The 13,170-nt window shown below is 40.7% G+C and overlaps 1 protein-coding gene across 3 annotated transcripts in view; it reads left to right on the forward strand.

Moving 5' to 3' along the window:
• The first annotated feature begins 1,480 nt into the window (after window positions 1–1,480).
• The window catches only part of MYOM1 (myomesin 1), a 77,695-nt gene continuing 66,005 nt past the window's right edge, over window positions 1,481–13,170 (forward strand). For 2 of the 3 annotated variants that reach the window (XM_013371807.3, XM_013371808.3), the window contains exons 1-2: window positions 1,498–1,637; window positions 5,543–6,031. In XM_013371807.3, coding sequence (XP_013227261.2) covers window positions 5,604–6,031 — 428 coding nt within the window. In that variant the 5' untranslated portion in view covers window positions 1,498–1,637; window positions 5,543–5,603. Of the gene's footprint in view, window positions 1,638–5,542; window positions 6,032–13,170 lie in introns of all 3 variants that reach the window. The other variant, XM_021284150.2, reaches the window with a different exon arrangement.

A 13,170-nucleotide genomic window follows, 5' to 3' on the forward strand; every position in this document is an offset into this window, starting at 1 on the left:
CAATCCAGGAGTCCATCCACTGAGGTCCCTACCTTCTCTAATTAAAAATGTATATTATAACCCAGATTCTATAGCTTGTTGCCACTGCCATTGGCACAGAATGGTGGGGAAGAAATGTTATATTAGTGTTTCTATTTTTCATTCTTTCTGTTGCAGGTTTGGCCAGTTTCCTGAGTCAAGGTACCATTTTTATCACTGTACAGCTTCTTGTTGGCCATACTTTCTGTGCTTAGGAGCAAAGATCAGAAGTCTCTTTGGTCAATGTAGCTGAGCAATTCCTGGTGTGGGAGATGGAGAAGCATGTGAACTGACTCCATGGTGTAACACCAGACAGGACTTAGCACCTTCCTAGGGAACGAGTAGCTCGTGGGGAGAATGAAGAGGTTTCAGATGGAATTGGGGCAGTAAGATGAAGAAGATAGTAGTCAGCCTTCGTATAGAAAAGCCTGGGACATCCTGGACTCATCCAGACCTTCTGCTAGTGGTTCCACCCAAAAAGGGGAAGACCTCAGTAGAGAAGGAAGATCTGAAAAGTTTCCAGTTGTGTTGCATGGTGAATGCAGTGGAAAGTGGCTATTGCAGAAACTGAGAGTCAGGGTTAATATTTCTGTCAATGCAAATGTGCAAAATAAAGTGAACTTATCACTTGTATTGGAAGTTAAATGTACAGTGCAGAGAAAAATCTATATTTACAATGAAGTCACATTTCATTCCACATATGAAACTCTATTTCCATATGACTGAAGTTGTTCTGGTGTAATATTCAGCCACACTGATTGTATATTTCTATGTCAAAATGCTGTGACCAAAATGAAAGAAGACAAGCCCATTTAATTATCTCTAGAGATAATACTGTTTAATTTAGAAACAAAAAGCTGGGTCTTAGAGCTGCATTGCTTATATCTACTGGGAAGCCTCATGAGGCCATGTTTTTAATTTAATATTTTATCTTAAATGAGATGATAAAAATATAACACCTTGTCAACCAAACAAAGAAAGTACATTTTTATTGAACTGTAACACATTGTATGGCTTTATAGAGTTTTGCTGCTAACTACTGCTCTAGCTTTTCTGTCATTAAGTTGAAATATCTGCATTACATGCGCTGTGGCTTGGCTTTAACAACACAAAAAAAAAGAAGAGAGTAACCCATAAAACGTTCATATTCTTGTACCATGACAAAGGTCAATACAGGGACCGGTTCCTAGTTTCTGTTTCATGACACATTTTGTTTTCTCTCATAAATTTGATTTAACTAAGGAAAAATCCTAGAAATCATTTCTAATTGGAATGTTGATTTTATAGTGAATTTAGTGAAGATACTTAAAAGGGAGAGCTCTCAGTTTGAAGCTGCTGTCATCGTGTCTTTGCACAGAGATAGCACAGGGTATCGGTGTCTGTCTCTGTCTCTCTCCCTCTTCGATGCTATATTTATCACCCCCCTGGCCATAAAAGGTCTGGACTGGGGCTCTGACATTCCACTGACTGCAGGCATTATTTTTGTTCTGGACCTTGAAGTTCAATCCTTACCCCTCGTCCTGACTACCTCTTTCTTTGCTGGCTTCATCATTGCTGTATTTTTCTGCAATTCATCCCCTTGAGAGCTATTCCAGTCGCTGCTGATCATTTGGGGCCTGGTAAGCGTTCCTTTATGACAGAAGATTTTATGTGTTCAATTATTTTTGATCTGAATCCGTAATGCCGAGTTGATAGTAGCTCCCTTCATTCTTCTCAGCTCAGCAGTTATTTGAGGCACTTGTGGATGTGAACTGAAGACATTTGAGAGTTCAGCTGTGAAACAAAGTAGTGCAAGGGTTTGCTTATTATCAACTCAACTATCCTTGCATATTGTCAGGGTACTCTCAAATGAAGCATGGTTTGCTAGATACAGGAGGAATTAGCCGTGTAACCTCCTTTGGGCTTAGAGAATGTGTAAACTAAGTATTTTCTAGTTGTATAGCATGCCTCATGATCTGTAAAGCCATTGACTGAGCTGAAAGACATATTATGCTTTTTCCTGCTTACAAGACTTTGTGTTTTTTATCTGTTTCATTATTTTCACTGATTAAAGGAGTAGATATTTAATGAATTACACAGACTGGTAAACAGTGCAACAGGTAATGCCAATAAAATAACTTCCTTTAATATGTAGCTACATCCTATGAACAAGTACAGAGTTGTCTGTTTGATCAGCAGTCATTCTAGAAATTCAGTTCAACAGCTGCTAACATATAGCTCCAAACCCTGCATATTTGTCTAACTATGGCCACTAATATTTTTAGGCCAAGCCTTGCAGTTATGAAATCCTACACTAAAGGAGGCTGGTTAGTGAACATAAACTAAGTAGGTACAGATAGCATGGATTTTATAAAACTTAAGAGATTACAGTGAATTCGATAATCAGACTGTGCTCCAAATAAGAGCAAAATCCTTACAAGGTTCAGAGTTTCTTGTAATCTCCACTAGCGTCAGATTCCTATATCTGATCAGACTACTGTAACTAACTGATCCTGACCTGTGAGCAACGCTTGACGTTTCAGAGGAAGTACAAAACACAACTCATAGCATGACAAAATACCTATAAAAGGACTTTCCTCTTACATGATGTGAGTCAGAGTTGGCCTTTGATTTGAACCAGGAGAGCTACTCCTTGCCCAGCTCCTGTCTTACTGCCGTAGTTCTTACTCACGTCGTAGACTCCTCCTCTTACTCCTGAGGACAGTGAGGGCCGCACCTTTTATGTCTGGAAGAAAAGGGTTGACTTTATACGTTTTATATATGCTGACTTTAAGTCCATCTACTGCTTGTTCTTTTTCCCTAATAAGATGCAAATGAAATGCCTCATTTAACTTCTCCTTGATGGGCAACACATGCAGTGATTTATACTTTTGGATCACCTTCCTTACTGTGAAGCTCGGAAGGCTGTGGGAATCTCTGGGTGACAGGACTGAATGGCTGTTAGCATTGTGGCTGTTGTGTCCATGATGAATCAAGCCAACACTGCAAATAAAGCTGGTGAAGATGAAGGGAGACAACTGTAGTACTCTACAAAAGGAAAACAGGATGTTCTCATGTTCTTTCCCCTTCAGAGTGCAAAATAAGACTCATCTGCATGTCTTAACTTCGCTCAGCAGAGTTCATGATGGCTTCCAACCCTAAACTTAGCTTCACAGAGCTGGGAGAGAAAACAATGAAGAAAACTGGAGAAGAAATCTTCTGAAACTAGGCAAATTAAGAGAAATGACGTACTACTGAAGGCCGACAAAGTGAAATAGACAACAAGACAAAACATTGATAGGTATTCAAAACAAGGATAATAGACAGAATAGTTGTGTTCTTCAGACTTACATGAAAAAATAGCCAGCAGGATAAATAAGGGAATTGAAGAGGAATATCAGTTTTTGCCTTAGAGAACAAAAGGCTAATGCTCTTTGACATTTCTCCCCCTTCCTCGGGTAAAAATAAGGTACACGGATAACCTAGTCTCAAGTAATAGTTTCACTGTGCTCAGGATATCAGCAATTTCTTGTACATACTTAAAGACTTCTGAATTTCTTTCTTGTTGACTTCCTGCAAACAAGTGATCTGTTGTCACACAAAGGGCAGTTCCCTTGAGAGAGACTTGAAATATAAGGAAGTTGAAACTTTTTTGTAATTTGCCTCAGTCTGGGTGAGTATGTGGGCAGTTACCAAAGATAATAGTTTGTTGACTTGCTCTCTGAACAAACTACTAAAGAAAAAGCCAAGGACTGAAATCTAGGCAGCATAAAGACCAGGGGAAAAAAAAAATAAATCTATTTTCATGAAACTGAGATTACACTCCAGCTGTGTAAATGCATTTTATATCAGAACGTCAGGTAAGTTGTTTCATTAACATGAACAAAATCAGAAGCAGAACAAGTCTCCTGTTGTTGTGAGTGATATTAAAAAAAGAAAAAAAAACCCAACCAAATGAAAAACCAACCAACCAAACCCCAAAATCCCCACCACAATAAGAAATACCTTCTACTATTGTTTTGGGATCTTTAAATTCTTTTGAACGTTCCCCCATTGGAGCTCATCTTTACTCATAAGCAGGCACCTCTTCAGGAACAATCCTAGCCATGTTGTAAGACTAATCGCCGGTGCTAGGAGAAAGAAAGGTTTTCACAGGGATCAGCAGAGGCAAGTTTGCATGTCAGAGAAGAGTTGTTTTAATAACAGCAAAATAGAACAATAACAAAACAAACACTGAATTGCCAGCCGAAAAAAACCCAAGGGAATCCTTTCTGCACGCAACCCTCATTCCATTTTGAGAGGGGAACTACTTCTCACCTGATCAAATTTCCTACTCTGACTGACTGCAAGACAATCTATCAAAGACTACGCAAAGAAAAACTTACATGGGGAAGTTTATTAATGATCTTGAACATGACTTTCTAGGTTAAAAAAATGTCACTTGGATGGAGGAACATGATATTATTTGAGTCATTGCATGTAGACTATATCCCTGATTGCACTGTAAAATTATGATAAGCCATTTTAAATGGATATCTGGTATCACACAATGATCAATATCATACATGTTTATAGAAAAAGGTGACATCCTTCTCAATCTTAATGTTTTTAATTAATTGTTAAAATATTAATTAGAATATTAAATTCAATCCTAAAACTTTATTATAAAAATGAATGAAATGTTCATATATTTTTATTTCAGCTTGACAAGTACTGAATAGCCTTGTTGGAATTGCTCATGCCTTTTAAAATAATTTATTACTTTATTCTCTCATTTGTAATATAACAAAAAAATTTACACTGTCTCTGAAGAGGTTGAGCACAAAAAATGTGATTATGAGGAGTGGCTGGGGGAACTGGGGCTGTTTAGCCTGGAGAAAAAGAGGCTGAGGGGAGACCTTATCACTGTCTACAACTACCTGAAAGGAGGTTGTAGCATGGAGGGGGTTGGGCTCTTCTCCCAAGTAGCAAGTGATAGAAAGAGAGGAAATGGTCTGAAGTTGCACCAGGAGAGGTTTAGATTGGATATTAGGAAAAAATTCTTCACGGAAAGGGTTGTCAGGCATTGGAACAGGCTGCCCAGGGAAGTGGTGGAGTCACCATCTCTGGAGGTGTTTAGAAGGCATTTAGGCAGGGTTCTTAGGGACATGGTTCAGTGCTAGAGTTAGGTTCACAGTTGGATTCGACGATCCTAATAGTCTCTTCCAACTAGAAAGATTCTATGATTCTATGATTAGTTGGCAGTAATGAGTGGAGAAGTTGAGCATGTAAACCTTCAGTAGTTTGCAGTAACAGGGAGGCCAACAACAAATGGATGGACACAATAGTGCAAGATCTTTTGCTCCTGATAAATGACATATCAGTGTCTTGAAAGTTAAATACAAACCTATCTCAAAGTCTACAATGCATCATAAAAAGATAAACCTACATTTATTGTGTTTGATTTTAGATTTTTGAAGTTTTAAGTTCTGTGTTAGCTTCTATTTTCTATATTATTTGTATGCTCAATCAGGAGTTTCTTTATATTTGATCTGTTCTTTTCCAGACACTGTCCTGTTGTATTTACATTCAGAAACGTGCAGTAAAAACAAAATCAGAAGACACTCATGATGTCTTTACCTTTCTACCAAAGACACCATGAGCACTATGACCGTGCGTACCGCCATAAAGCGCTGCAGTCGACTGTAAGCCAGTACCAAAAGGAAACAAAGAGCAAATCTGCTGTCTATGCTCAAGGATCTACAGCTTATGCCAGGGGCTCAGCAGCCTATCGCCATGCATCTGCAGCAGACTTCAGCCTTGACTCTTCAGCAACATATAGTCATGGCTCTTCAGCCTATGACCTTGAGTCGGCAGCCTACAGCTACGGATCTACAGCTTATGATCACTCTGCCGCACAAAGTAAAAGATCAGCTGCCTACAGTCTTGACTCTGAGTCCCTCAGCAAGAGCTCAGCTGCCTACAGCCGTGGATCCGAATCCATCAACAAGCTGGCTGCAGCCTACAGGCTGGGATCTGAGGCCTACAGTCTCGGGTAAGTAAGTCTGTCTTTGAAACAATATTCTGAAACAAAAATGTTCAACTACCTCCCCTTGAAATCAATGGTAACATTCTCCTCCTCTTCCACAGAAATTGTCTCTGTAACTTGACGTTGATGTATTTTCCAGGCTTTGTGTTTTCCTTTGGCTTTGGCAATGGGAAGGACTGTGGTCACCTTAGTTTGTTGTTCTAATTCATGTGTGATGGTTGGATCGGCATAAGAAGGGCACTGGCAATGCTGATGTGGCTGAATGATGAGATATTCACACTTCAAACTGGTCAGGCATGAGCCACCTATACTTCCAAGTCGGCTTAGCCGTATTAGCACAACCGAATTTAATATGCAGTGTTGAGATAGCTTTTGGGTTGAGTCTGGTTCTTTTCTGTCTGGGTTGGAGCAATATAAGAACTTAGAGCCATTCATGCAAGCTTGAGCTGACATGTCCATATATTATTAAACAATCATTCTTTGGCCTAATGGTTTCACTTTTATGCCAAGTGTTTCAAGAAGTTGAAATTTTCACACTGTGTAGTGGCTGAGGTGTACTATTTTGAAAGTAGGAATACCCTGAAGTGCAGCTAGAAGAGCAGCTATGCTTAGCTGCCATGTTTTTTGTCTGATTAAGATAATAAATATTGCTCAAGCAATTAGATTAGCAGAATATTTTAGATATAATAGCATAACATTATTTATATGTATCTCAGAGATTTACAGAAATGAGGGGAGTATTAAATTAAGACCAGAGCAGCTGTTAGCAGGAGAGAAAATGATCAACAAATTATAGCCCAAAACATCTGCTAGCTGATTAGAGTGTTATTAGCAGAACTGATCAAGTCTTGTCCATTAGAAAATTTAGATTTTGAAAACGGAATGGCCTCCAAGGATTGTGGATGAAGATGGAATGTTGGCCAAAATCACTGAAGGAAAGACTACCTGTACTGCAATTCACAATACCTTGTGATTAAAACCTACACTTGGCTTTCAAGAAGTTCAGGGTCAAAGCTCTATTTACCAGGGTCTGTTCAGGAATTTGAACCTCAGGCTGTTACAGCCCAGATGAATGACTTGGATACTTCACTGTTTTGGGCTGGGTAACATCCATTCTTTGCTGTTGAAACAAGTTCACTTGTGCAAATAATTAACCACGGAGTGCAGCAGAGAGAAGCTGATTTATAACCTGCTGATGAAGGGAAGTAAACTGGAGATGCTGGGACTGAGGGTTGTGTTTCCAGAGAGAGCTGGGTGGGGGAAGATATTCCAAATGTCTGCAGTGAGACAGCTGTGGCTACATGCTATTGTTGACCCTAACCCAAAGCCCCCTTCTTCTTATAAAAAATGTTCCCATAAGAAATGGGACCATGACTTGAAGTTGCAAAAAATGATTGTAAAAAAACCTGCTTCCGAGTCCCCGTTACCCTGGTTTGTCAGATGAGTTCCTTCTGAAACCTGCGTATTCTCACCAAGAGCTTCTCTACCATCAGCAAAGTAATAGTAAAGGAAATGGAAATGCTTAATTGGGAGAGAACCTAAAGCATTTCCAGGTTCCCTGAGGTTTTGTTTGAGAGGATAGCTTTTGTATATTTGGTGATACTTCCAAGCTGCTCTGTAGTACAAGAGTTGCCAACAAGTTGATGTACTATCCTGGTAATTAGACATGAGAATGTCTTAGCTGTAGTTTCTTTTTTTCTGTGATCCTGTCCTTGTGTTGGATGTTTGAGAAATTCTGTGCTGCTATGTAATACTAGGACTCAGGAGATTAGAGCTATGTCTCTTGCACAAAACAATTAAAACATGAAAGAATACAGTTCTAAATTATGACCTCAGTATTTAACCTATTTTTATGGTTAATACAGCCTCTGTGTTGATATTTGTTTGGTTCTTGCAGCCTCTTTTGCTGCAATTTGCAAGAGGTAAAACAGAACAAATAATGAGACTATTTGGTTAGATGTAGTGCTAATTTAAAATAATTCTTTACAAGTTTGCACTATCTTCCCCAGATAGCCCAGAACACTTCAAGGGATAATGTAGGGACAAAAAGTGTTGCTAAAATAAATTGAGTAAATCAAAGGCTTTCTGATTTCATCTGTATAAAAGGAACAACGTAGTGGGGGGGAAAAGTCTTAAAAAACTTTTGATTCCAAAACATAGAAAAGGCCCTGAATTGAAATGTATCTAAATGATCTACAGCTGTGGTGGTTGCTTTAAACCTGAATGCACACATTAATCCAAATCCAGATGAAATTCTTCAGCTAACAATTGATTATTGCATATCACTGGATTTTAATATCAAATCTACATTTATGTAAAATGGATATAGATTTGTGGATGAACCCTTTTAAGCCCAAGAAGAAAAGTAATACTACTAAAATCCTAAACTTTTATTCCAGTCACTTCTTATTTTTACCTAAAATAACTTCTGCTAAACTTTACTATACCTGCATAGTTTAATTCTCATCCTTTTCTGTAGACACCATACAGAAGAGAGTGTTCATAAAGTGACAGTGTTGACATGCAGTTAGTGCTATGTGAGCAATTAATCATGGGAAAGCTGTGGAGAAGGGCTAGGGACAAGTGAACCTGAAAGACCTTGACCTGAACCAAATTTTCTGACATTAGAGCCTTGCTCAAGTAGAAAACATGCCCAGAGCAGAGACATAAACAGCTTGAAGAAGATGCAGCTTGCTTTTCAAGAGGACAAAAATGGCTCCCTTTGCAAGTGGGATGTCCCTTCCCCACTTTTCAAGCCTTCTTCACACCATGACAGCTTGAAGAAGTAAAAGGAGAGAAATGAAAACTGGCAAAACCAAGAGCAAGTAAAGAAGCCTGCAGCTTTGCTGAGTACAGTTTGCCAAAGCCGCAAAGCTCTGGGCTCCTAAAAGAAAGTGAGTATCACAGTGTACAGGTTGCCACCTCACACCTCCTGCTCTATACCAGCTCATGGGGCCACCTCTACCAGCATGCGGCTTCTTTGGCCTCCGCAGAGCTGGGAGAAGCAGGGTGTTCTCATTCCTCAAAGAGTGGGCAGGGTCTGTACAGGCAAGGGGTGGCAGCTCTCTCCCAAAATCAATTGTTGTGGCCACCCATCCTCTTCCCTGCCCTGTCCTTGGGGATTTCTGGTGTGGGCAAGTTGGATCCTGTGGGTGAACTTTCTTCACGTGGCGTTGCTCCATAGTCTATGTGCTTCTGAGAAGCTTTGAGTCAGGTCTGCCCAAGCTGCTTATAGCACTACAGGCCTGTCAGGTGGGACTGATGGATTAAACCTGCTTACCTCTTTTTTTGGAAGCTCAGTCATTTGCCTTTGCTCAAACTTGCTTGTCCCTGTGTTATTTTCCTGGACAGCAGCATCAGATAATTCCATTGTGTCACAGACAGGTTATTGGCCACCAAATGGGACAGAGACTTGCTTAGAGAGAAAACAGAAGCTACTGGTGTGACTCAGGCATTTGCATGTATTTTGCAGGTCAAGCGAAATAGCAAAGAAGACGTGGTGTAACTCAGGTGAACCAGGCAGAGAGAGGGAAGAGGCCTTACTAACTTGTGATTAATTACACTGCCAGAGAGTAAGAGTGAATGCTCTTCTGAACGATATTGTAACCAGGATCACGACAGGGCTGAGTAAATATTACACTTTAAGAAACACGAGAAGACCATGATCTTGGCACTGCTCATCCTTTCGTTTATTATACGTGAGGGTTAAGAAGGTGACTTCCAAACGTCATAGCCAAGCGTGGAAATTGTTTCAAGGAGACCTGTTATGTGGAAACAATTCCCCATTAAAAAAACTTGTTGTGGAAGCTCTGTTAGGGAACAGTGTGATTCTTGCCAGAGATATTGCCTGGACCTGTGACAAATCTGTCAGCAACTTTAAATGAATATAGTCACCAGAGAATGCCTCTTATCTTTAGAAACTGGCTCTAAAGAGTTCTCTTCTGAAAATCCTTTTCCTCCCCCTCCCCCCCGCTCCTGTAACTGTGTTTGCCAATCCACTCTCTCCTCTTTACGATGAGTAAATTCAAACCTTGCATATTAGGAAAGAAGCCGCTGCTGGAAAAGGAGCCTGGAAAATGCCTCTTGGCTAATGGAGCTCCTCCAGCAGATACAGCTGGCACAGCTATTGTGTATAACAAATGCTGTTGGAATAAAGTGAGAGACCTAACAAAACCATGCTAAGGACAAGATACATTACTTTATAGAGGTGTAAAAGAGCTTACAGATGTCTTTTCATGCAGGGGTGGAATAACTAAGGAATAAGGTGTTGTGGTCCTTTCCTAGAACACATTTCTACATCCACTGGGCACAGGCTCTGTGCAGGGTAGGAAATCTGTCCCTTCAGGCACAGGAATGAGGGCAGTGCCAACATATTAAAGTACATTTCTATCTGAGAAAAACAATCAAAACAAAACCTCTAATTGGGACTTTCAGTGGCCCTGCATGATGTTGTTGTATTTAGTTCCTCTGTTGGGCTAGAGGGAAAAGCTGTTAATGGCAATCTGGTTTTCACATCTCTGCAGGGCAACACCTGTGCCTTTAGCATTTACACTCACACAACTTCCAATTCAGTGACTCTACCAAGAAACTAGGAAAATGCTGACATTGATATCTTAACATGCTGAAAACCATTAAGAAATGAGGACAGCAGTCTTGGGTCACCAACCTTGATAAGGCTGTACAGATAGTATCTGACCTGGAAAAAAACATACATATGCTAGCTGGGCATATCAGATGAGACTGAAAGCTGTTAAAAGGTCATGATACTGTTCCTCCCTGTGAAACCAGAGAGCACTGATACCCTGCTCCTTCTCCTCTGGGGAGATTCTGTTCCACATATCAGGTAAAAGGTTGGAACATTTTAAAATAAAGGGCAAGATTGTAGAATCTGGTTCAAGAAAGCAGTGTCCTCCTTCAGGCTACCTAAATAATGGTTATGGGCCGGGTTTGGGTTTTGTGTTGGAGAGGAAGAAATAGTAATAACAAACAGGAAAACAGGGAAATAAACCATGATAGAAATAGTGACTGATTTGTTTTCCCATGCAAAGCTCTTCATTTGAAAATGCATTCCTACTAGGCTCCTCACAGCTCTGTCTGAACAAAAGCAGACAATAGGAGGATTTGGAAAAGAGAAACATTTTCCACTGCTTAAAACTCATTCATTTCAGCTCTCGGTTTATGCAGTGCAATTCTAAAAAGAGATTCTGGAGTTACTCTGCTTCACTCTCCGAAAACACCAGCTGGATGCCCTGATGTGGTCAGGATGCAATTCGAAATTTCAGAACAGCTGTGAGGGAAAGTGAAAAGAAAAGAGAGAGCAAGTTGTGTCAGTATAGCTGAAGTACTAAGTGCAGTTCTTCTCATCTAAAAAAGTGCAGTCTGAAACTAGAGAAGGGTTAGAGATCAGCAAGGAGGGTAGTGGGAGGTGTGGAATACTTTCTGCCTAGAGAAGGTAAGACACTGAGGCTCTTACCTTGGGAAGGAGGCAAATGTGAACATGTAATGTTAATGTATAAAACACGGAAAGATGTGCAGAGAGTGAACAAGGAACAATTTTTCACTATTTCTCATGCAGAGCAACCTGTAAGCACAAAATACGTTACAAAGTTGCAGATTAAAACAGGTTCAAAAGAAAGTGCCATATTCATACATAAATAAATTGTAAGCTCGCTACTACAGCCAGGATACAACCTCTGGCTCAGGATGTACCCAGGCGTTTGCTGGAAACCAAAAAGGATTTTTCAGGGGAAATATTTGTCTACGTAAGCTTTCTTTTTACCTTCTCTTAACCATTACTGGAAGAGTAAACTGGTCTAAAAGCACCATTGGCACTATTCAGTGAAACACTTCTCACTGGGGCTCTGCTTGGTCAGGTCAAGTTTTTGGAAAAGAAAACAACTGAAGTAAATTGATTTGAGTGTTGTGTTAGCAACCTGAGAACAGCAGACAATTACAGGATCCACTTAGATCAAATTATTCATCTCACAGTTATCATCTGTGCTTTTGATAGCTGAGTGCTCGCTCCTCTGTACCACTATGAAGTATCAGGACTCAACCCTTACTCTTAAAAGGCAGCATTACTCTGATTGCAGCTGCCCCTTCCAGAAAAGGGACAGAAGAAGACATCTAGAAAGGTGCTTTTCTGGTCATGAGCACATACATACAAGAGCAAACCAAAGCATGTAATAACATGAAGGATCTAGTTTGCCTTTAATGTTTCTCACCATTTATTTGACAACAATGCATTTGTAGTTGACTGTAGTGATTGCACCACATTATTGCCCAACCCAGCAGCAAGGCTGCTGCATAATCTGCTTCTCTCCATCTCTTCCCTTTTTTTTCACTCTGCCTGGGCTCTTTCCAAGTGTTTGCTGCTAGGATTTCTGTCCCTAAAGCTGGATCTGCCTCCCTTGGACTCCCTCTCTGGCCACCTTGGGCAGCGCCTGGCATCAGACCCTGGAGCAGAGAGTTTCCCTCTCCCATAGACTCAGTCTGTGCCTTGGCTGACCCAGCAGTGCCTGCCGTGGTAAAACCTCAGCCCCAGTCCTGCAGTGTGGGCACTTTTGTTTGCATGGAAACCAGGGTACAGGGTGAGGAGGAAGGAAGGAGAACCAGTGCAAGTTTGCTTTTAACCCCTGTAATGAGTTTGTCTTGGCTGTGGTGTTGTAGGCTTAGTGACACTGGCTACAAAGTGGGCACCTGGAGAGCACAGAGGAGAGGACTGCCTCACTGCTATGCCATGCAAGCCAAACACAGTCGAGTCTGATGAGATGGGCACTAAACAAAAAGGAAGGGAAACTCTTACTGACTATGCTGGGAGTGGTAGGGCAAAGAGATGAGGACTGGAAAGCAGGTGTGGGAGGGGATGTGAGGATCAGGCAAGGAACTAGAAGGAGGAGGAGAAGAGATGACAGTAAGAAAGCCATTAAGGGAGGTAGAGAATGGGAGACTGATTTAACAGGCGCTGGGCAGGGAGAGAACTCAGTCTGAGCAAAGAGATGGGCACAAAGAAATGAAGGAAGGAAAGATGGGAGAATGAAACTGAACCCATGTGATCTCACACACACAATCTCAAACAGATAGATTGTTAACACATATTTTGGAAATTAAGCACTCTTCCTGGTATGATTTGTGTTGGTGGCACC

This window comes from Columba livia, chromosome 2, assembly GCF_036013475.1.
Source record: "Columba livia isolate bColLiv1 breed racing homer chromosome 2, bColLiv1.pat.W.v2, whole genome shotgun sequence".
Lineage (NCBI taxonomy): Eukaryota > Metazoa > Chordata > Aves > Columbiformes > Columbidae > Columba > Columba livia.